This window comes from Coturnix japonica, chromosome 5 (genome assembly GCF_054131305.1).
Source record: "Coturnix japonica strain WE chromosome 5, WE-NBRP24, whole genome shotgun sequence".
Lineage (NCBI taxonomy): Eukaryota > Metazoa > Chordata > Aves > Galliformes > Phasianidae > Coturnix > Coturnix japonica.
Window position 1 is genome coordinate 24,567,427 of NC_140667.1, and position 26,027 is coordinate 24,593,453.

The 26,027-nt window shown below is 38.3% G+C and overlaps 1 protein-coding gene across 1 annotated transcript in view; it reads right to left on the bottom strand.

Annotated features, from left to right (window-relative positions):
* Positions 1-26,027, bottom strand: part of LTK (leukocyte receptor tyrosine kinase) — an 80,061-nt gene that overhangs the window by 40,575 nt on the left and 13,459 nt on the right. The window contains exons 2-4 of the mRNA XM_015864253.3: positions 8,092-8,202; positions 5,452-5,607; positions 4,570-4,792 (exon numbers count right to left, since the gene is read on the bottom strand). Of these exons, the coding sequence (XP_015719739.2) occupies positions 4,570-4,792; positions 5,452-5,607; positions 8,092-8,202 (490 nt within the window). The remainder of the gene's footprint in view (positions 1-4,569; positions 4,793-5,451; positions 5,608-8,091; positions 8,203-26,027) is intronic.

The following is a 26,027-nucleotide window of genomic DNA, read 5'->3' on the forward strand; positions in this document are numbered from 1 at the left end:
AGTGTTTCAAAATGAAGTACAACCACTGCCCAAGTCAATAAACCAATTTGTGAACATCACATCTGAGAAAGACACACCATCTTCTCTGCCATCTCAGCTGGGAGAACAGTGGCCTCTGATAGAAGAGGAAGACTAGCATCTTAGACCACTGTTTGTGTGAACTGGCAGCAATTTTGAGTCAGAGCCCTAAGACTCCATAAAACATTCCAGTTCTGCAATGAAAGATCCCTAACACTGAATTTTAGTCCATTTACATAACACCACTGGAAAAGCTTACAAGCATCCAGAGACAGCAACAACAGGAAGCAACTTTCCATCACCCAGAATACTTAGACATACAGAGTCTCACCATCATCAAGGCATTCAAACTCAGACAAACCCTCCACCTCAACATACAAAAGCAACAAGGTTTCTAATACTATAAATATTTGCTTGGTCCCAGCATCCAAGCAAGGGATATCAGAACCAACTTAATTTTCTTAATGGAATCAGGAACAAAGCCCATTGTTGAGCAACTAAGAAGATGGATCATTATAGCAGGCTTTCAGATAAGCCAAGCTTGGCAATATCTTTACTATCGATTTTATGTCAAGCCAGATCTCAACTAATGAGGTAATATTCTTATTCCAAATACAGATGTTAAAACTGCTCTGTACGTATAGAAGGGCTGTCAGAATCTGACATCATTTTAAGAAATTTGCATAGATATAAAGTTTGGAGTTGCAAGCAATCTGATGCTTCCAGCACTAGAATTCAAGACTTGTCCTGCTAACCTCTAAATTCCGTTTTTGATTTTCACCAGCCTTGGCCAAACAAAACCTTTTTCCTTTCCTTACCAATCTTTGCTATGTCATGCCTTTCCATCTCCAACACAAGCAAGAGACCGTGCATTTTAAGAAAGACTGTTTTATTATTAAGAACAATTTCATCATTAAGAGTGATAAATTAAAAAAAAAAAAAAAGCCCTAACATGAAAGCTAAAACCTTTTCTGAACTGGGGGACACTACAGGCGTTACCGCAGAAAATTATGCTAGCTGCCTCAAGTAAACATACAAATCAGAAGCCTCAGTGAACATACAAATCAGAAGCTTTACATTTCCTCATATAGGAAGCTAGTCATTGGATGCAAGAAGAAATAGATGACAGAACAGAACATACACCTGCAGCTCCTGCCCTTACTAACAAGCTACTTTCTTTCTTGGCCCAGAATATTTTTGGGTGCAATTTCAACAGAAGCATGAGAGGCAGTAAACCATACTCCTAGGTAAGTGTTCAAAATCAGTCTTACATAACAGCAGTGCAGTCTCTCCTTTCATAGCTTTATTTTTTAATTTAAATAGCTGTGCTCATTGCTGTCAGTATGTATTAGGCATTTTCTAAGGACACTTACCAGACAATTCCCTTTCAAAGGCTTATGGAGTTGGACACCTAATCTATTAATTCCAAATGACTTTAGGTGTTTCCAGACATTAAGATCATCTATATGGCAATACCTCTACATACCAGAGCAGAAGTTAAAGAACTTCTGTTGACAATAAAACCCAGACTGGGTGAACAAGATTCTCAAAGATGGTAAGTTTCTATAGGTGCCTCAGAAGACGGTAGGGCATTTTAGCAACTCTGCTCCACAAAAGGAAAGAAAAAGAAAAGGAAAAACACAGTAAAGATAGGGAAAAATAAGCAATAATTCTTTTGCAAGGCTGGCTAACTGATGACCATTTGTGCACGTGGCCTTGAACTCATTCTTTCTTGGACTACCAAGAGTACCATGGCCAGTGCTTCATGTTTTAGAAAGAAAACAGAAAACAATAAGCCCAGCTTACTGAGCACACTCTACCACAGAAAGGGAAAAGATTGTCACAAGTTCTGTCACTGAGAATTTTGTCTCACAACACTGAAACAATTGCGGTTAACAGCAAACATAAGCAAATGAAATCATTCAAAACAGAACAACATAGGACTTTTCACAGAATTTTCAGGCATGATTCGTTTTTTGCTCTATATGATAATGAGGAAAAAGGTGTGGTAAGCAAAGTCGTCAGAAAGACACTATCAGTGATCTGAACAAGCAGCAGGACTGCAACCACAAGAAAGCAAAGTCAACTTTGAGCCAAGGGCCAGATGAAGAAATCTTGGACCTGCAAGCAAAAATGCAGGCTCTTAATGTTAGAATTTCAAACACCTCACTCCCATAGCAGCTCTTCCCCTAACTGAGAAGCTCAGAATACTCATTTATTCTAGGTGTGTCATAAAATAACAACAAAAAATATGAGTTTGCCCTATTTATCTGAGAACTCAGCGCCTGAAAGTTTGTTTCTTTTCTCTTTTGCTACAGTGCATTTGCAAAAAAATGGGTGGCAGCTTCAATACTACAGATAAAACCTAACAGTGAGGTGGTTGGGACAGCTTTTTCTTATGAGTGACATACCTCTAAGCTTCAGAGAACTGTGTAGCTGATGGACCTTGAAGGAAGAAACAGCAATCAGCAGATGACTGCCAGGACCAGAAAGAGGGCAGTTCACAGAAGTGATTTAGAATTGCTGGAATTCATGATGAAGCACAGCTTGATTTTGGAATTAAAGGATGACAGAGACAACCGAAGCAGGATTTTCTGGACAATTTACCTGAAAAAGTGATACCTACCCTTCTTTCTATTTCTTGTTTCACTCTGACTTCAAGATAATCTCTCAGTAGCAACTGGAGATTAAAATATGTATTACACACAGGCATTTATCTCTAGGTCACTTTCTCACTATCTTCCTTTTATTCTACAAATTGTGCAGCTGTGATTGGGTAGCACATGAACGTGTGTATAACTTCTACTCCCTCTGGTAAGTGGGAATGTGTCAAGATGGTCTCTGTTCTTAGCAACCAATACTGTTTAAAACTTAATTACCAAAAGACTGCTTATTTCAGTGTATCTGCCTAATAAGAAGCAGCGAAAATACTGTAGATATATATTTTGTTCTGCCTGCACACACAAATTTTTCTGGAACTGTGCAGAGATTTTAAAGACTTGCTCCATAGTAATGGGGTAAATTTAGGATATTTGACTTAAAATAGTTCCTAACTATTTTGTATTTCTTGCTTCTCCTCCTTTCTATTTTGATTTAGAAGAGAAGTCAATCACTTGCCACCTTTAAATTCTTAAAACTAAAGCCTCAGTGCTTACCAGTGTTTCATTTCAGTAAGTAATACCAACAGTCATACCAATTTTCAGTGACGCTAATTCCATTTCAAGGTATGTAAATAACATCACTTTCAGACAATAATTTTATATAAAATTGTTTTGTAGTGCTCAAATAAGCTCTTAAACAATGACTATGGTTCATTTAAGAAATGCTGCACTGTGTGATCAAAGTCTGATCTGGGCAGGTAGGTATCTCAAAGGGTATTTTACGAGTTAATTCTGGGGAACTGTGGCTGCAGTTGCTTAGGCAAGTAGAAACTTGTCAAGTACTTAAAGAAGATGGAAAAGGAGGTTAGAAATTTATCCCACAAAATGTTACAGATTCCTAGTGAAACTGGCAAAAATAAGAGGAAGGAGTAGCCAGAAAGGAAGTGAGCAACAGCTAAAAGTAGGAGTGAGAGATGGATCTGAAGTAAAGTAAGTTTTCTTGGTCAAACTCTGCTGTCTTTGGCTGACCAAAAGTCTTGGCTGAAGATCTCCATGGCAGCCTGAGAAGTGCCAAAGAATTCAAAGAAAACAAGCACTGGGATCTATTGCTTAAGTTCTCCGTGGGAGTCAGTCAGGTGATGGAAATAAAAAACTCTGTTGTGTGCCTGACCCAGGTTCTTACAAGGCAGAGTGCAGTGAAAGAAAAAGCACAGACATGGAAAATGGCAAAATCAGATGACATGCGGACCTTTCTCCTTCTTTTCCTGTTGTGATTCATTCCCTTTACCCATTTCTTCTCCTCACTGCATTCTACTTCATGCAGGAATGAAAAAATAAATGTGAGAAAGATCAAAGAGTAGAAAATGCAGGACAAGATCCAGGGTTGCTGCAATTCCTTTTTTTTTTTTTTTTTTGTTTTTGTCTTTGTTTCTTTTTTCCCTTCATCTCTTTGCACCTCCTGCCTTTGCTTTTCCACTGTCTGAGCTCTACAGATAAAACAAAATAGGATGCTCCTGAACTTAGCAGACAGAAAGAAGAAATTACAAAAGGACTAGCCGTATCTCAAAATCGGACTATAAAAGGACCCCTTGAATACTTAGAGATATCAGACATTTCATCAACACAGCCTTTGAATTGAGTGCATTTTAAATTCTGTACTCCTAGAATCACTGAGGGAGTCAGCCACTCTTGACTCTCCTGAATTGGAGGGAGAAAGAATGACTCCTAATTAGACGTGTTCTCTGCAAAGGGGGCAAACATAAGCTGTGTCTATTACAGACATCCTATCAGGAAGCTGCACAACTCAGTCCCGACAGTTCTACTTTTATTTTCTGCTCTGACAGAAGCAATAACCTCAAGGAGAGAGAAGACACTGGAAAACAGTGGCCCAGAGGGACTCCACCCTACCCTGCAATTTAAAGTCTAAAGAGCTGCAAATTGATCGTCTTACCCAGCATCCTCTTCTGGGCCAACTTTCAGAGAAATTATTATATTTCTGTTTGTGTCCACATATCTGATTTCAACTGTGAACCTCTGTAGGAGAGGAACAGCATCCTGTGAATATACGGCTAGTTCCAGCAAACAAGAGTCCATGCTCCCAGGCAGGATTGGGCTGTGCAGGCTGAACTTGCATCTATCTGGCCACCGACTCGTGTTCAGAAGGAAAATGTCTCCTGTGAGAAGAAAAAAAAAAAAAAAAAGAAAGAAAGAAAAAAAAAAAAAAGGACACGTTGTGGATGGAAGAGCTATAATAATACGAGAATAGATAAAGAGTTTGGAGAAAGATCTCATAAAGAAAGCAGAGGACTATGCACAAAGTACAAATAACAGAAAGAAAAGAAAGAAGAATAAAGTAAAGGAGGGAAATACGCAAAGAAGCAACAGAAGGAATGAGAAGAAACTAAACAAAGCAGAGTGAATATGTCCAGCAAAACAAAAGCCAAAGATTTCTCATCAGCCAGCAGACATGAGGAGCCAGACCTGGCTTGTAAAGGATTGAGTTTTGTAACAAAAATCCATGTGTAAGCAGAAGCAGCTAATGCTAAAACATGGAAAAACAAAAGGAGTATATAAATGAGCTGGCTAGATACAGGGTACATGCATACACAAAGCAGGCAGTACATATAGAGGATGATATAAATTATAAGGCTCTCAGTGACAGATTATCTTAGGCAGTGATAATGTACCTAATAGTTGCACACCAGAACCAGCATATGGCAGTAGTTTTAAAGATACGTGACTGAGGTCTGTCAACTCCTGCTGCTGCCCACAGCTATTACCAGAGCTGGGGTAAAGCAAAAGTCCACTGGGGGGAAACTGTAACTCTGCCTACCTTCAACACCTCCTTGGAAGGAGCTGTTTTCCAGAAGCAGCTGCTGACTCTCCTGAGACACCAGGATGCTGACTGAAGATAATACCCAGTCTGGCTTTCCAAAACTGTCTGTAGACGTCATCCATGAGCAGCTTGAGCCAGTGATACAAGAGATTTCTGTCATGAGAAGCAAAAGTTTTCATTGAGGCTTTCTCCAGTTCAAGTAGCAGGCCTATATAGGGACATAAATGAGCAGATCTACAGCGTATGGGGTATCTCTCAAGAAATGAAAGACTGGAGAGGAAAAGAGAAAGCTGTCCTGTGCAATAACAACAAAGAATCTCTTCCAGAGCAGGTGAAGGAACATACCTGAGAGAAAAACAACTCTGCAAATTCTTGGCAGATGTAAATCAGCATCTTCCCACCAGTATCAACAGTGAATTTATATTATTGGGTGGTCAACCCATAAAGAAAAAATCGCACCCGCTGACATTCACTGATACTTGCTGAACCGTTATGCAGGCCAAACAATGGATGTGAGCACAGTGAGTCAGTGGGTAATGTGCTTCAGCAGTGGCAACAGCAACTGTACATCAGCTCCATTGGTACAGACTGTTACAAGTGCAGCGTGCCAGCTCTGGCAACAGAGCATAGTTAGTGGTGTTGAATAAGTTGAAAAATAGCATTTTGTAGCTAAGAATTTGCTCTATCAAACAGCATTACTGTGCTCTTTGTATATGTTGTAGTTTCCATGGAAATAAACTGGGGGCACTATTTTGGAGCAACCTAAGTAGATAACATTCTGAATGAGAATAATACCTACTGCAGCAGGTATACTGGAACTGTAAGGATTTAACATTTTAACAGAGAGGAACAAAGGAAGCCCTAAGGTCTTAAGCAGAATAGCTGAGCAAAGCAAGCTTTATATATATTTTTTTCTTTTTTTTTTTCTTTTCTTTATTTTCCCCCAGCATTTTTGCTTTTCTCCGGCAAGACAGACAAGAATGCCCTCCTAACAACTCCAGAGTCCATTCGCAGCACTAAGAACACTAGATCATCCTGGCCAGAATTTTTCATAATAAGCATATTATAAACCAGACAAGTAATTCACTGTTCTCTCATCAATCTAATACAAACTCCCTGAAGAGACGTTAGCTGTACAAAGCTCTCCCACACAGAATGGAACTGAATAGATACAGTAAGCTGATATTAACTTGCACAATATTTATTTTCAGTAATAATAATAATATTACAGTAATAACTTGAGAACACCCAGACCATAAGAAACTGCAAGAGTGAACATTCATATTTGGGATCCTATCATTCAGAGGGCATTCAGACCTTGTACTCATAAATGACACAATTTTATCTCTGTGGTAGTCCTCCTACTTGGAAGAAGAGAAGGCAGGAATTAAGAACAGAATTAAGGTCAAGAATGTAACAATGATAGTCTGCTGCACAGGCAACACAAATGGGACAGAAGAAAATATAAAGAGCCTCCAGAGGATTTGTAATACTTTAACTTTTAGAAAAAACAAACAAACAAACAAAAAATGTAATAAAAGCTGACATGGGAGAAAAAGCACCTTCTGAGTACAGCAGATAAAGTAGGCAAGTTTGTCTAATCTTTACATTTAACTGTAACTATGCTTACACACACCACCGAGCATGCAGGACTGAGAGAAATATGAATGTTATGTCACTGAAGTTTGGAATAGGCTGTGATCTCTCACCTCCACTGTATCAAGAAAGATAAAGACTTGTTGTAATGAGTCCAACACAGGCCCACAAATATTGCTGAGGGACTGGACCATATGTGGAGAGGGACTGAGTGGAACTGTTCAACATGGAGAAGGCTCATGGGAGCTTTTTGTCAATGTATATAAACACCTAATGTGAGTGAACGAAGAGGAAGCCAGACAACTGTCACTATTGCCCAGTGCAGAAAAAAAAAAGGCAATTGGCTCAAAGTAAAAAAAAACAACAGGAAATTCAATCTGAACATAAGAAAACACTTGAGAGTAGTAAAACACTGGAAATGTGCTGCACATTTTAGTTATGGGGTCATGGGCAACTTGCTTTCAGTGACCCTTCCCCCTGAGCAAGTGGATTGGACTAGGTGATCTGAAGAGGTCTCTTCCAACCTAAGTGATTACGTGATTATTTCACTAAGTGGAAAGGCATCCCTTCAATCCTCACATTTACATACCACCGATGACAACTGGCTCCTTTCTCTTGAGGGCTTATGAAACGTGACATTTACCCTGGCAACGCAGTAAGACCAAATACATTCTATCTATCTCACAAGCATTTTTTTCAGCTCACTGTTCTTTAAAAATTCCTAGAAAACTGAAAACTCCAATTGGAAAAAAACCTTCATTTGGTATAAAGAAAGCTACTTTATTTTATGGCTGCTATAGTTCCACTGAATAGTTTTTGTTTAAAAAACTCCCTAAACTAAATCTGGTGTATTTTCACTGTGTTGATGGAGAATTTTTTTATTTTATTTTAATAATGATATGAAGAATTCCCTTAAGGTTACACTGGTCTTTCTGAGTCATTGTGCTACTTCCAGCCAGGAACTTAGTGGCACAGCATCTCACTTGCACCTAGATTTTGAAGTAGAAATAAGGTGAATTTAAAGAAAGGGACTCATGGTACCTGGTTCAGAAGGCTGAAGAAATGACACCATCCTATTTCTTATCAGGGAGAACTTCTCAGGTGGACTTGGTGTAGGAGAGTTTACTTCATGTGATCCAGAACAGGAGACAACTATAACAAAACAAAAACAACAGGAGAATTTGATGTTTCTACACAAAACTATATTCCCATATTGTTAAACATGAACAGAGATTTAACAGAACCTCACAGTATCAATCCACCCTCATTATAGTGTACAGAAGTAATACTGTCCTGATAATGCTTCAAAATAGTCTGCCACTTCTACAACAAAATATTTTATTTACTATCATGTTCTTTGCTATTCTTTATCTATCCTTATTTTTATCAGTATAAAACTCCTAAACAGACACTGTGTTCCAATAGTGCTTGCGTTGTAACAACTGTACAGCTGAACAGCAGGCCAATGGCTGCCCTGCCTGCCAGCAACTACAACTTTTATTCTGGAAACACATTAACTAACATTAACAAAACCTTTGCATTAGTCATACATCCAGAAAAAAATTCTTCCTTAGTTCCTTGTATGAAGGCTGGGACTTGCAAAGGAATCAGGTAACTTCCCTGAATCTGATATCTAGTAACATGTAGCCTCTTCAATACAGTTCTTATTTATTTACTTCCATTGCACTATCTCACAAATCCCTTTGTCATATAAATAAAAAAAACCCTTCACTGATAATTGTGACATTTGATCATGTTATGGCATTGATACCTATGTATTTGTGCATTCTTATTCCTACAACAGCTAAGCTATTCAAAACAGGATTAAGTGGTACGGTGGTTTTATGAAAACACACAGTGGTATCTGGAAAAATACGTTAAATTTTCATTAACTTATCACTGCTTTTAGGGTTGTTGGGTTGTCTTTCTTTCCCCCAGCAATATCTGATCTGATTTCAAACTGCTACAACTATTTTCATTTTAGTATGTATGACAACATGCATCCCACGGTAAAATCCTACAAAATGTTTCATATTATGAGAATTACATCTCTTATTATAGTACTAAAGACAGCTGCTTGTCAGTCTTCTCATGCTACTGAGGAAAGGAAATTAGAACAGCTATCAAGCAACAGCAAATCAGTAGAAGGACAGAATATCCTAAGCTGGAAGAGACACACGAAGACCATCTAGTCTGATTTCTGACTCTACACAGGATCAACCAAATTCAAATTTTATGTCCGAGAGTGATGTCCAAACACTCCTTGAACTCTAGCAGCTCAGTGCCATGATCATTGCCCCAGGGAGCCTATGTCAGCACCTCACCATCCTCTGGTGAGAAGTCTTTTCCAGTCCCATTACCCAGCTCTCCCTGATGCAGCTCCATGCTGTTCTCCCAGGTCTTATTGCTATTACTCGAGAGCAGGGATCAGTGCCTGCCCTTCCACTCCTCTCACAGGGAAGCTGCTCACAGAAATATGTACCCATCCATTTATTTTCTCATAGCAAAAGATTTCTGGCTTCTAGGAAGAAGAGGGCTCAGTGATGAATACATGCATAAATGAGATCTTGAAAGCAGTTTTGTAATATTCTAGGCTATTTACGTTTCAATTACTTCTGTGCCCATCCAGCCTCACTATACTGAAGATCTATCAGATACAGACACTAATAGAAACTTTACTTCACTTTTCTGTGAAATTAAGAGTTTCAGAGGTGCTTCCGATCGTATCCTCTCATACATGCTTGTCTGAAATTCTTGTATGGCATGAATGTCAACATTAAACAAACAATAAGGACTTTTGTATAACTAGCTGATTTCTCTGTCTTCATCAGCAAAATGATTTAAGTGATAGGAAGTAAAAGATGGAGAGGGAATTTGTGATTATAGGTTAACCCTGGAATTAAGGAACATAAAACAATCAGGAGGAAACAGTAAATGTAACAATACTCAACTGTCACCACAAAAATATGGGATCTCTTAACAGCATAGCACAAAGCCATTGCTTTTTCCGTAATAGAACACCAGAAAACCAGAAGCCTGCAGCACTCAGAAAGTAATTCCATTTCTTTAAGTATCTTACAGAAAACGCATTCAGACACCTGCTGGGCTGAAATTTTTCCTGAATCCTGATACTACTTTGCAGAATGAAAGAAAACCACAGAAAATTCTTCTGGAACTCATGATGGGAAGCCAACTCCAGTTCAGCCATGCCATCTTCCCGACAAAACAGGAACTTCATTTAGAGCATTTTGTTGCATTTTGTCCCTTGCAGTATCAAAATAGCAACTCAATATTTCTCACTACTTCTCTTAGGAAACAAGTTAATGTAGAGACTAATAGATCTGACTGTCAGAAAGCCAGTCTAGACAATGAGAAGACTACACGTCTACTACCTATACTTGTGTTTTTCAATTACTCCTAAACCTTCCACTTTCTGTTCAATAAATATTCATCCTCCTTCATGAGTATTTATAACTTTAAGCTGTTAACCTTTCACCTTGAAAACGTCACTGTGGTCTCCTGCTGCCTGCTGTTAAACTCCTTATTCTTTGCTCATCAGTTGGTCCGTGTGCCTTGCTCACCTCATCACTCTCTATATTCTGCTCAGATACACTGTGGTAGTAACCAAGAAGAGGAGCAATATGACAAAACACAGTTTCACCAAAGCTGATTATAAGAAGCAATATCTTGGGATCTTCTTACAGCCCTCTCAATTTTTCAAGGTTTTTGCTCAAAGGCAAACATCAGTGTGCACTAATCTCATGTGATACCGGATGGCCATTCTGCTCTCTCCTGAGATCTCCTTACTTATCTGTGATATAATCTGATCAGTCATTTTGGTCAAAAAAATTCTTCTTAGCTGATTATCCAATGTCACATCAAATCTCTCCTTGGCATATTTCATTTCAGAAAAGGCATTTTCACCCTTTCTATCTTCATTCTTTGCCTGTCAGATACACAGTTTACTGTATTGGCAAGTTGCACTCTGACTTACCACTTCATATCTTAGTCTTTATGTTATCAGCAGATTATCAATACAGTTTTCAATATCAAGTGTTATCAGTAATAGTAATAGTAATAGTAATAGTCTCATGCGGGTTGTATGTAAGTGACTGAAAATAGAATGTCTTACATTCACACCATGACTTCTCTCAAACTTGAACTCATTTAAAAATAATGTTGCAACAAAACATCCTTTTTAATAAGCTGTTATAAACTTTTTTCTAGTTCTTTGTCTCATATCAAATGTTCTCATTTGGATTATAAAAGATCATCTTCAGTTTCCATAACATACAGAATAATTAGGCATTTACAAAGTGTAAAATTCCTGTAGTCCTCCTTCCTACTGTTCACAGTATGCCCGCTTCCTGCCTGCCCCTCGTTACACAGAATATTGCTTTGTGTCTCATTTCCTTGCTTTCTCTATCCAGTCACTCGTGGCCATTTCCGATGTATTCTGAATTATGTCTTCCAGTTCTCTTCAGTGCTTTGCAGAACATGGACTCATCCTTCCAAACCCCAGAATTTTGTTTCTAATAAAACCACTAAGCTGCACTAAAAAATAAAGTAATAAATGTTACAATAATTAAAGAAGAATCATTTAAGCTCAAGCACACAGTAGCACACTGCAGGTTGCCACCATTGCACAACAGCCACCAGACAGAACACAGAAAATTTTTGCCCATATCACCTGCATTTTTAATGTAAGATCTACCTGTTAGATGCACTCAAGATAGATGCCTTGGTCCTCCTCTCAATACTGCTGCCCTTACTTGGCACATTGCTCTTGAATAGTGACTTGCCAGTTATGATTTATTATGCCATTTTCAGCATACATATACATCTACTGAAATAGATCTCAATGACTGTTTTAATTACAGTTGAGAAATAGCATGCCAAAAATGTTTCCTGAAATCCAAAAATAGGCCATCTACCGAGTCCTTCTAATCTACTAATTGTGCACTGTATATATGTGCATACTCATGCCTGCATATATTGTCACATTAACTTAGAAAGATTTCTCTTTTTATAGCATAGCTGTTCATTACGCGTATGTCTATATTTATAATAGTATCTCCTTATTACTCACAGACAATAAGGGTGAGGTTTTGCACTGAGTTTCACCTCTATTAACGCTGCCAGGAAGCACATATGTACTACCTAAAGCATCCAAAAGTTTTTCAAGGACCTATATGATAACTGTATAGAGCAGCTCCATTTTGCTTTACCATTTCTATTACTTATTTTTTCTTCTCTCTTCAGAGTGGGGTGATTGCTAGTAGAAAAGGCATCCATTCCATTTCTGCTCGTGAACAGACATGATACTGAGAGTTAACAGATTGTACCAACAGTTGTAATAAGAGATCTGTCTGTATAATCTAAAGCTTCTGTTGTTCTAGGTAGAATTAAATTGGTCTGAGCTATAGCCTTACATTTGAACATTGACCATTCCTGGGGCGATGGCTCATTTTCTTCTCTTGCTTCTCCATATACATTAATGGGAAAAAAAGACATTTAAAATAAATTAAGGGAGTCATATGTTTTTCTCACCGGGAATAGAGATCTTCTCAGGTTTAGAAAAACTGTCCAAAATAAAGGAAAAAAAAAAAAATCACAGAATCCTTTGAGTTAGAAAGGACCTTTAAAGGCCATCTAGTCCATCTGCCCTGAAATGAACAGGAACATCCACAGCTAGATCAGGTTGCCCAGGGCCTGATCCAGCCTCACCTTAAAAGTTTCCAGGGATGGGGCATTCACCACATCCTAAGTTTTCAATGAATCAGAAAGTAAAAACAAAACAAAACAAAACAAACAAACAAACAAAAAAACCCAAACATTTCTGATCCTCTTAAACATTTCATTTCCTTTTCAAACCTTTAAAATGTTGTGGTTTTTTGTTTTTTTTTTTCATTCCAGCTTTAAAACTATTGTATATAAATTCTTAACGAAAATTTTCTCATTGAAAATGCTGAAAGACTAACCTAGAAAAATGTCACCAATCAAGTTTATAGCTTGGCCACATACACATTTTCATTATCAAAACCAGAGCTATGACAAGCTGCGGGAAAAGGATGCAAACTTTTCAGGATGATTTTGTCATTATAGGAAAGAAGCATGAAAATGAACCTAAAGATCCTTATTTTAAAACAAACTGCTGAAGAAGCAGTCTCCATCACAAAAGTAGCTTAGTTTGGATGATTGGTTTATATTAGATACACATCTGAGGAGGATAAACTTGAAGTGTCCAACTCTAATAATTTTCTGCAGTCCAGAAAATAACCTGGAAGGAATACCCAACATATTTGCTTTCCAAGGGAACAGCACTTTGAAATTGTTGTGCCTTGGGCATAAATTTAGAGGAAGAAATATTATTGTCATATTCCTTCAGAACAGCACTTGTAGATATTTTCAGTTGCAGCTTAAAAGGAGATATACATATGAATTCACATGTACATATGTGACACACATAGTCACAAGAGAAGGTGAAGGAAGATGTAAAGTTTATTGATACAGAGTGAGGTAGAAAGAGGAAGCAAGGAATACCTTAAAAGACTAACAGTAGCCTCACTCTCTCATGATGACCATAAAATCCTAAGCAGTAACTACTTTCTTATGCTTCAGTTTCATGTGAGAATGCCAGTTCCACTCATTAAGAGAAAATACTAATATATTCCGGGTATTTACATGGAAACAGTTAGAGTAACATTAAGTTAGATTTAAGGTTAGAATGTGCCTTATTTACTCAATAATCTGCACCAAGCTCTAAGTTTTTAACCTTAACAGTAAAATGGTTTAATACTTAGCTGAAGGAAAGTATTTCAGTGCTATCAAAACAGACTTGCTATTCCAAATGACTCATTTGGATTAAGTCAAAGCATAAACTTGGAGGAATTCAGTTTGTGAAAAATGTTAAGGTTTTGTGTCTTGAACATGATTATAAGCAAAACAAAATTTCTAAAGTCACTATTTCCTATGAGACAGAATACTTAGTTTTCAATGAACTCATACACTAAAAGACCAAAAAAAGATCCCCCTGTGAACTGCCCAGAGGTACCAATTAAACTACACAAAAGAGAAATGGGAGACATAATTGCTGGAGTTGCCCCCTAGCAGATGCTCAAAATGTCTCTGCCTTTTGCTGGCTGTGGCAGGTCTGTAGCCCTACCCTTCAGCTTCCATGGCATGGCACTGCAGCAATTGACAGGAAATGAGAAACTGCGTGCAAGCAAGAAAGTAATGGAAATATAATTTTTAGATCCAGATTTTGATTGAATTATTACAATGAATGTGGAATTGATCTCATTGAATTCAATTTCATAAAATTATTTTCAATTGCTTGATTTTACAAAACACAGCTAAAGCAGCAAGGACAAAAATTACTCTGAGCTGCCCCTGAAGTCCCTTGATCTTAGAGGCTACTAACATTCCTTTCCTTCCTTGTTTTACTAGGAAGAGCCTTAGGAATGCTCTAAATGTATATGCACTGCTCCAAGAATCCCTCGGGGGTTGCTCTGCTCAAGGAGGCTTTTCAGGCACAAAGGCACATTTCCGGCACCTCTTTCTCTTTGATCTACTTTTGACACAAGGATGACTGCCAACAGCTCCTTATTATCTAAGGATTCCCCTTTGAGAATTTAACCCCTACAGAACAGTGTAAATCACCCAGCTCTAAATATACTCCATACAGCATTTGAGGCAGTTTTGTGAGACACACTCCTTCCTCTGTTAACTTTTCCCAGAGCGAGCTGCGCAAGAGGCATCAGAACAGAGAAGTAACACGTCTGTTGTGCATCCAGCAGACACACTGCTCAGGAGCTGGACCCTCATGCCCACTCTGCCATTAGCCAGCTGACTCACATGTATAAAAACACATGTGATGGGATCAACTTCCTGTGGAAACTGCTTTAAGCAAAATGAAAGGAAAGCGTGATGCAAAGGCAAGCCTAGTTACTGTTGTTCTTGCCACTCCTGGCTCACATGCAGGAGTAGCAGGAGCTCTCAGAGCCAACACTGACTTCCTTCTCCAAGACTCTTGGCTGTAGAATCCTACAGGCTTTTCTCCAATATTCAGTTTCTGAATGAATCTCCTGAGAGATTTATTGAGGGATTGAAAACTAATCCATGTGTGGCAGGTAATTCCACGCTTTTGTGGTTTCACGTCATAAACAATGTCACCTCCTACCTTCACTACAAGCTGCCCAAATCCACTTTGCTGAAGAGCTCAACTACCATGGATTCTGCAACACTGAGGGGATACTTAGAAGCAAAATTCCTAAAATCTTATATGCTCTCAAGACTGTTGCCATCTCAGTTACCAAAGCTCAACTGCATGCAAAATGCTTCTCAACACAGTTTTGCCCTGGAGAGAGTTGTGCACTGCGTTCTCAAGCAAACAAAATCATTTGCACAACAGTTTGCTCAGACATCAAATAAATGTATGTATTTTCCACATATAGTACTGAGAAAATGCTCATGTATTAAATTAAATACAGGACATATAAAACAACCAGCTCAATACATACAATTGTCACAATTTCACCATTTAATGAAAAGAAGTCCAGAAGAAACTACACCCACCCCCCAAAAAAACTTTTAAAAACAACAACAGCAAAACAAACAAATAAATAAAACCACCCTCAACTCAAGCAGAGGAGGATAGGGAAGATGGAGACGTATCGGATACTTCATTTTTTCTTAAGAGACTTAATGGAAAATGCTGTTACACTATTACTTGCGTAAGAACATACAGAGCTAATTAGTCATTCATAATGTTGTGCTGCTACATGAGAAGTCCCTGTCAAGAAGTCAAAAATTCTTGCAACATGAAAAGTTTACTGCCATTGTACTCCTGTTGAATGTTGCACTAACTGTACTAATAGTTGAAATAGGCTGGCATCAGAAGTGCCAGGTGTGATTTAAGTACTGATCTGAGCATGGAAGTGTAAGAATGTGGCCAAGTCTCTTACTCTAACACAGTACGAATACTTTCACAATAGGAAAAAGCATCCAGAGAAAAAGTAGGTAACAAGTTTGTAGTGTCAGCTACTCAGTAAAACCGTGATGCTCCTGATGTTCTTTCTCTGTCGATAATATATAGATGGAACCTATTATAAGCAAGCTACTACTATTACTACTGAGTTTCAGTACTATAACGTAGCAAAACATCGTAAACTACATTTATGGCTATACCTTTCATTGCAAAAGACCCAAAAATATCCAAAAGATAATTTCAAATGTACTGTGTTTAGCAAGTACATTTGGAAAAATAGCAAGTAGTTTGACGTGACAATTGTTGCAACGTACCATTCACCACTTACCAGTTCAGTCTAACAGAGAAGAATACACTCATTTCTACCTGTGCTTAATGTCTTTACATCTATGGATAAATGAACTAGGGAGGAGTTAAAATATTAACTCACTGGGAAACCACAACAGCAGAATTTTACCAAGAATATCAGCCAATTACTCAGCTGGAAGAAGCAAACATCCAAAATTCATGGAGATGGTCAACAGCAACCTTTAGCAGGTAGAAACTGCACAGTTTGCATGAAAAGCAGGTGTCTGGAATCCCTTAAAAGAAAACACAGAGCCAAGAAATCCCAAGTAAGGTCAAGAACGAAGCAGATTTTTGTTTTCGATGTAGCATCTAGAATGCAAAATACATTGTGATATGTGGTGAGAGAGGCAGCCAGTCAGCAACTGCCAAAGAAAATCCCTGTCAGCAGGGGATAAAACCCCCAGCTGAGCTGGAAGGGGTTAGGACACAAGGAACTGTGTGAACACAAAATCCGCAGATAGTTGTTGGCACAAACTTAGAATAAGGCAGACTGCTGCATGCTGCTTTGTCAGGTCCCTTTCCTGATGTCCTATCTTGATGACCCCATTCTGCATTCTACAAAAGTGACTGTTGTAGTCTGAGTGATAACATATTTGCATTGTTTTAAAGAGAAAGAAATAAAAACACAAATCAGTAGGACTAGTTGTTGGACTCTTTCATCTCAGAGGCTTTCTATCTAGGACTGGGACAAACTTTGGCCTTTTCTCAGCTCTTTCATGAAATTTTCTCCTTCATCTCAGCTAGATTCGCTGGCAAGCTTCCTGCTCTTTCTTATAACAGCACCATCAGGAACTTGAGTACAACACCTGACTTAAAAATGTTTCACAAAGGTACAGCAGTAATGTTAGCCCTTTTTGTCAATATGGAGAGACAGATGGAAAGATAAAATACACTGAGAATATATTAAAGCTCAGGGAAAGAAAGAAGTGGCTAAGGAGATGCTTGTTATCCAAATGTTTGTTTTCATAACCAGGAGAGGAATGTGAAAAACAACCAGTGTTTCTGTTTTATTTATTTTTTCCCTTTCTCCTCCTCGGTCAACCTCATGTGAAAATCAATCTGGATTTTATGATTTCAAAGAACAATATCTGGTACAAAAGGAAAGACACCTTCCCCACTTGAGTTGTAATTTAATATTATGATAATGTTTTCTTTTAATGAAAGAGACGAAAGTGTTTATTTGAAAGTTGGCTGTGGGCCACCTCTTTTAAAGCTATATGAGGCTGTGATTTCTTCAAGTCATGTCAAACATCTTCTATGAAATTCAAGCAGGGAAGACAACGTGCCCAACAGGCAGGCCTTTGAACGTACAAGAGAAAAAGCTTTTTCCTCTGAAGAATACACAGGATACATCCTTCCTATATCATATGAGAGCATCTTTCAATTTTACATCTGACTGTGAAAGTTTGGTTTTGGCCATAAGTAGATAAGACACTAAAGCTACTTGACTTGAAGAATGCGGTTATTTTTGATAAAGGATATACAATTTACCACATTTTTCAATAGATGAGTTCATTCTTTCTTTGGGGCACTGCCTGTAATTTTTGCTGCTAACATCCATCACATGTCAACAAGCCAAAAACATATTTACCCCTCCCAATAAAGACAGCACTTGTTCTGCTTACATTCCCTGAAGGCATAATACTTTTGACTGATTGCTCTTCCTTTATTTCTGCATGTATTTAAAGTGACTCTGCAATCTTTGTATGCACCAAGCAACCACTTTAGTTACATTTCCCAACATATGTGCATGAAAAGCCAATGCTTTATGCATTAGGCTGAGAAAACCCTTAATCAAGCTGGCAAAACCTTATAAGGTTTACTTCTTAATTAGTTGTTTGTTTTTCACAAAAGACAGGGGAAAGATAGCAATTAGCTATTTTGTCCAGAGGACAGGGAAAGGAAGAAGATGTGGCCAAAGAAAGGAAGAGACTCAACTCCGTATCCTGTATCTTCTCAAAAAGATATCCTCTCCCACCTACCTGGCAAGCTCTGTTCTTGTGAATCAGCAGAGAGACAACATAATGACCATAAAAATGACCTGGAGCTTGTGATGGAGCACTTCCTGCACATCTATTTAATGTATGAATTACGAGGGAACATTAGACAGACTAGAAACAAAGGAGACCCTTGCCTTGACACAAAACATGGAAAGTCACAACCTGTAAGTATCAGTAAGAATTCACTGACAATAACAATGAGCTGCCTTGTTGGTATTTGTAGTTCAACACAAAGGCTGAGACTGAGCAGATTGTATTCTGCCCAGAGCTCTTCTGTCATACCGTACATTCTGTCATGTACGGTTACTTGAGTGTGAGGAGGAAAAAAGCAGATAATTGAATGGACAATTGAACTTACAGCTTATGATAAGGGAATCAGCAAATACCATAATAAATAAATAAATAAATTTAAAAGCACATCTCATCTTTTCACTGTTATGCCATTAGATGAAACATCTATGGAAAATATCATTTATTAGAGTTAGAATCTAACTCATCTCTTTGTTTAGAAGTCTTTTTAATACTTGAACTACATGCTACTTTGACTTACTTCACTTCCTCACCAGCAACACAGACACCAGGACAATTTGCTTGGAAAATTCATAAACAGCATTTTCAAAATCAAGCTAAATTATTTCTTTTCAGTACAGTCCATTAAAGAGGAAAAAGCTTAGCACAGAGAATACTGTTATTTGAGCCATTCACAAAAGATTTCAGGGATTTAAAAAGACCAAGCTAGTGAGAGGAACAGTGGTTACTAAATTTTGCTGCTCCCATAAGCATTTGAGCATGTGTTAAGTTATCCATTTTGGTTTGATGCTCATGCAACACTGCAGCAGTATTCATGATGCAGCTCAAATTGAGTCATCATTCAATGATGCAACCACATATTTAGGCAGAATGATGTAACTGGCACAGATAAAAGAGACCAAACAATCCTTGGCTCCTACACTTGATCTCAGTCAGAAAAACCCGTATGATAGTTCAATTGCCACAGATTTGAAAGTTTCTTGTCACAGTCAGCTCTTGCATTTTTTTTTGCCTTTCCAGCACTGGTAGCACAGGGTGAATGTTCTATGGTGATTTCCCATTGAAACGCTCATGGCAGAAATGTCTGGGACTGTCAGTCTGTGCTCAAAAACACAAAGGATCCGATTGGTCCTGTAGCCCTATTTCTTGCAGCATTCTGAGATGCTCAAGTGAATATGCTGTCATCTGTAAGTCATACATTGGATTACTCCAGGCCTTAGCAGGCTACAGCATCATTACTCAAGTTCAAGTAGTCTTGCATGAACACCAAATCATCTGAAAACCCTGAGGAAATGAGGCTGCAAGCCTCAGTGACGCAGCAACATTTTTCAACAGTGTTCTGGATATTCTCAGTGAGATATATTGAGTGTCAATGAGTGATACACTGTGAGTCAAACATTAAGATGCATTGAGACACAAGTGTCAAGATAGCCTCCCTTGACTCCCCTCCTCCTCCCCCAGTTGCGTTTAGATACTTCATATACTTCCCGAAGAATTCTCATGTATATAATCCTTCCAACCCTCTACTGAAGTATAGGCAACACTGGTGTTGTTTCCCCATCTGCAGTCTGACTCTACTGCAACATTCTCTCTGTTCTAGCTCCAAGATACTCTCTACTGACTCACAATCATTTTAGGAGTAACCAACTTTCACTGAAGAAGCTTGTTAAATATAAAAGCATTTGAGCTCCAGGCAGGTCTCTGAATACTTGAATTTGATGCATCATTTCAAACTCTCTCGTCATGTTTCAGTGGAGCTGGGTGCTGGTTCTTTAGATGTTTCTGCTTTTTGTATCTCTACGGACATTTCTGTTAACTCAGCTCATAGACTAGTAAGGACCTGGTTTTGTGGGAATGACCTGATGTACAAAGAGACTTGCTGAAATAAACCAATAGCAGTTTGTGGATTATTACCTGTTATTAGTTCATTTTGGATCCCATGATGAGCAAATTGTGTTTTACAGGTTGATATTTCACTGCTGCTTGAAGTGTTGAACAACATGTGATAACAAATGTTGTAGTTAAAAGAGAGTGAAATATCTTTCAAATACAAAAGCTAAGGGTTTCTGGATTTGAAAGAACCAGGCATATGTATATATAAGTGGCATATGAACCACGAAATGAATACATCAGCTCATCACATCAAATCATGAGTTTAATGCAGAGGGAATTACTTTTCATCAATCCTCTACCAAAAGATTTAAAGTGATGGCTATTTGTCTTTGATCTGAAGCTGCACTTCAGTTTATTGCATGCCTGCCAGTCATGGATTAACAACAGAACTGCATCCTCTTTGGCCAACCTAGCTGAGATGAAACCACACAGTAAGTTCTATATGAACATGGTTGTGGACTCTCCTTTTTTTGGAGATATTCAAACCTGCCTGAACTCCTTGCTATGTACTCTACTCTTGGGAACCTGCTGGAGCAGGAATGTTGGTCTAGATGATTTTCAACTCCTATGATTCTGTGTTGCATGTGTTGCAGAACTGAACTATTATACTGTCTATTATTAGTGCCTTCAATTCCAGCCACTCCAAAGTGAACTGGAGATACTTTCCTGTTCAACAGGACAGACAAACCATGAGAACAAGTCTCTTAAAAATGGACTCAGTAGGCCTGAACAGCAGATAGCTTTGAGGATGCTCTTTTCTCCTTTCTTTCGTTAATAGTTAGACATTATTGGCAGCATTAACTTCATTCTAAATGATCCCCAAATCTTTGAAGCTGTAAGTCACAGATGACCCACTGTTTTCCATTCTCAACACAAACAGCACCATAGCAACTCTTAAAAAAAGTGAGAAACAACAACAACAAATACTAATTTTCACAAATCGCTTAACTACTGTCTGATCACTGCACCCTAAGAAGATTTGTGAGGTACATCTGAACTACCTGAGAAGGAAGCCTTGTCTTCTAGACTGCCTTAGAATAGATGTTGCCCTCAATTTTTTCAGTAAGTGTAATTTAATTTATGAAAATGTAAGTTTATCCAGATGCATTTGGATAGGAATTATTTTGATTCAACTGCACATAAACTGGAATAACACCTAATAAAAGGAAATCTTTCCTGCCTATTTCAAGTAAACTAACACTCACTGGCTAACACAAATAGGAATTTAATGTAGTTTCCTGAATTGGCTACATATTTCTTAACTTCAATATTTGCCTACAATAGCAACAGCTATAGTGACAAAAGTTAGAAGCTTTGGCTTTTAATGTTGTTGTTTTTTGTTTTTTTCAGTAATAAGCTGCACAACGAAGCAGAGATGTGAGATTTCTAACTGCATACTATTATGTCTTCATATCAGTTGGCAAGTTACATCGAATATCCTCCTAAACCTCTACATCAGATCATGATGCCATACAGAGTTTAGTACTGCTGGAAACAACTTTATTTCCAAGTCTCCTATATAGACTCTTTGTTTCCATCATTCAGACATTTTTTTCTGGGAGAGAGGTAGGCTTATGGCGGGAGAAGGGTATGAAAACCCTTTCATACTCCCCATACATGATGCTACTGGAGCTAGAGGGCAGCGCAATCCCTTTCAACCACTACAATTCAAACTCATGTTAACCCCTTCATTATTTAATACTGTATTCATCTTCAAGCACCCTACTGAGAAAATGTATCATCTCTATTCTTAGCAAGTACTTTCACAACACATACAGAGCCTTTCTGCGCTGTCTAAGGCCCTTATTTTATAGAACTTCATATTGTGCCCATCTAAGAATGAATTTACTTACATACCTTAACATTCACTGCATTTGTCTCCTCATTTTATGGTTTCTTTTTCTTGCTAATATAACTGCTTTCTAAAACACTGCTTCCATGTCAATCCAGTTTTTGTGACAATGCTAGCACAAAGAATAGCAGGTGTTGTTTAGCTACTCCAAGTCAATTAATTTTTGCTGGCATGCTGCAGAACATCATTCCATATTTGTCTACTTCACATCAGACAAGAATCAACAACAATGTTCACACTTTGCAGTGATCTGGCTCTCAGCATTTTGGTGCACCTTAATGGCTGACACAATTCCAATATGAACTACAGAATATACCTACAGAATAGTTGTAAGCACAGAAACACTAACTGTTAAATCTACCAACATTTTGGATTAATCCCTCAGTCCTTTACCTGGCCAACACATGCACAAAACTTCAACCAATTCTAAGGAGTCACAGTTGATATTTTTATTCTCAAATGACAGTGATATATATCAGATAACCACAAGGGTATAGATGAGCAATAAAATAACCACAATGCAGAAATAAAAGAAGTGAATGGCTGTTCTCTAACACAGAGAAGAAAGAGAATCTGAGGTCATTCAGCTAGGTTAGAAGTATCAAATTATTAACAGATATCCAGTGAACCAGTGACTGGTGTACCTGTCTCTGTAATTAGCTCCTGGGGTACCCACTTCCCAGAGCACTCCAGGTCTGAGATAATCCACTGTGAGATTGTAAATCTGCTTGGGAAGGGTAGGATGTGTAAGAGAAAAGGGGGTGAATGAGTGGCATGCTATGTTACACCATTCCTACCTCAGTCCTGCAGGATTCGAAGGCACACAGATTAGAATATTAAACAGCATATAACAAGGGAATCAACACACAGCCATTTACTAGACAGAGATCGTAAGGTTCTCAATAATTATAGTGAAAAGTTAAATTGTTCCATTAACAGTAGATTCTGTATTGAGGAGGAAAAAAAAGACTACAGTACTCGTATGCCATATAACAATAAAAGAGCATTACCTTCTCAGGCATAATAAGAAATTTAAAATCAGGAGCACTGGACAAATGGAGCCCAAAAGTCCTTTATAAACTGGGAGGTGGCACCTCTGCCCTAACATCCATTTTAGAAAGCACTGAAACACAAAAAGCCTCTGAGGATGAAAAGACAGTGAGCATTCTATGGATGTCACACTGAATCCTGATTGCAATCTTGAGCAAATAATGCAAAACTGCACTTAATTTAACTAAGTACAGAAATACAGTTTAAAAGACTACTTTTCATGGCGTAAAACTATGAACCCACCTAATTCTTTGGAGACAATAATGGTTTTATCTATGTAAAAATCCCCTACAATTGTTGACCTCTTTAAAAACCAACTGTAAAACACACCTGCAGCAGGTGATTTTCCAATGACAAGGGCATACTCTATCAGCTTTCCAAAACATAGTAGAAAGTTTATTTAAAAGTCTTTCTTTTTGCTAAGCCTTGCTAAATGCATCCTTCCCATAGACTTTTCTTTTTAATCATTTATTAGTTTATTTGTTGGTACTGCATACTCCACTGCATGACATAGATATTAAAGAACACAGGAGGTCTCCAGGGAACAGACCAGGAAATGTTAGCTCAGCAAGCTCCTGGTTTTTTCAGGGACATTCAGCTGATGCTGAATAAAAAAGAACAATAAACTTAAATTTTGTCAGGGATCTTGTAAGTCTGTCTATGGATTACTAAACACAATCTTTGCACTTTCTGTTTCTTCGCTGAAAGAACTGTTTCCACATTTACATTTACAACAAACTGACCCGATGACTGATGTTTACATACTATTATTTACAGACTGTATATATATAGGTATAACTTCTTAATAGATGTGCCACTGACTTTGTTATTAGTGAAACACAACCCATACCTACCCTGCAGACTCCCTTCTGGCACCACCACAAAGACATGCTTCATTCTACTTTTCACATAAACCATCACTATTTCAATTTTTATTCAGCTTTTCAGCTAATGGATCAAATTTACACAGTGGAATTAGGACCTGTAATCTTGACGCTTTCTCTTGTCAGAGAAACCATCTCTCTCAAATTATATTTTCATATGAGACCATGAATACGGGAATTTTTTGCTCAACTTCATCTAGCAGTATGCCTACAACCAAGTGCCTTGGCAGCAGCAATGTGCAGCAGCACGGAAGATTCCATCTCCTATAATTTCTCTTCAATACCGCCAGGAAAATATGGAAGTACAGCCACAAGTCTCCTCTCAATAGCTGCCAAATTACTTTCCAGAAGGAGAGATTCCAATTTTTTCATGCCAAAACTTAATTTTCATAGGCAGAAGTTGTGAAAAAGTAGAGTGCACAAGAGTACTGTTAGAAGATTAAACTATTCCTTGCCATAAAGTGTCTGGTAAATAAAGTGGGATTTATGATTTCAGCCACCTAAGACTTGGGTGTTAGAGAGAGAAAAGCATGATAGGAGGAGCCTAGAAGACAAACTTAAGGTGCTCCCCTACTAAATGATGCAAATTGGCCAAGAGGAATCCAATCACAAGTGCCACTATTTGAATTATTTTGCCACTAGCTTATTTCATACCTTGGAACACTTGCCAAAAAAACTCTGACACTGTAGTAATAGAGTGCTGCATGCATCGACACTTTTGACTAAAACAGAATGGAGCAAAATGTAAGATAAACCTTCTGGCATTATCCCTTTCATTCTTGATGACCAAGAACTTCAGCTAAATTCCACACTGTATTATAAACACACACTTTGATACCGAGGGTTTACAATGCCAGTGCCCAAGCTGCTCTCTCGAAAAAGAGTGCATTGGAAGTGACAGCAAAGGGGAAATTAACAAATCTGGGGGAGCTCCCATAGCATCCACTGAACTATGATTGGGTTGATCAACAAGTTAACTGCAGCGAAAAGTGTTTCCAGGTAATCTGCTTTGTCCCCTAACTACTGCCCACAACACTCCCACTTACTGCATGAAGAAAAGGAGGTGGAAATGATGTCAAGGAAGAGACAAGCCAAAATCACAAAACCCAGTTATAATAATCAACTGAGAAGTAAAAATGCAAATGCTAACCACATAAGCATAAGCTCAAAATCAGTAGAATATGGATTCTTCAGATCAGATATATATGATGATATAGTGATGATACTTGATGATGCAAGTTTGCAGATGACACCAAGATGTGTGGTGTGGTTGACACATCCAAGGGTCTGAATGCCAACTAGAGAGACCTAGACAGGCTCTAGCAATGGGTCCAGAAGAACTTCATGAGGTCAAACTAATCCAAGTGCAAAGTCTTGCACCTGGGTCAAGCCAACCCCCACTAACAATACAAGTTGAGAGATGAAATAACAGAGCATTGTCTTGCCAAAAAGGACTTGGGGGTACTGCTGGGAGGTGAGGTGAACATGAGCCTGCAATGTGACCTTGAGGCCCAGAAAGCCAATCATATCCCTGGCTGTATCAAAATAAGCATTGCAAGCAGGTCAAGGGAGGTGATCTTGCCTCTCTACTATGCTCTGATGAGACCTCACCTGGAGTACTACATCCAGATAAGGAGTCCTCGGCACATGAGAGATGCAGACCTGTGAGAGCATGTCCAGAGGAGGACTGCAAAAATTATCCAAGGGATGGAACGCCTCATCCATGACGACAGGCTGGGAAAGCTGGTGCTGTTCAGCTTGGAAAAGAGAAGGTTTCAGGGAGACCTGAGAGCATCCTTTAAATATATAAAGTGGGGCTATAAGAAAGAACTGGACAGATTCTTTAGCAAGGCTGTGATGATAGGACATGGGGAAATGTTTTCAAACTAAAAGAGGGGAGATTTAGATTAAATATAAGGAAGAAGGGTATA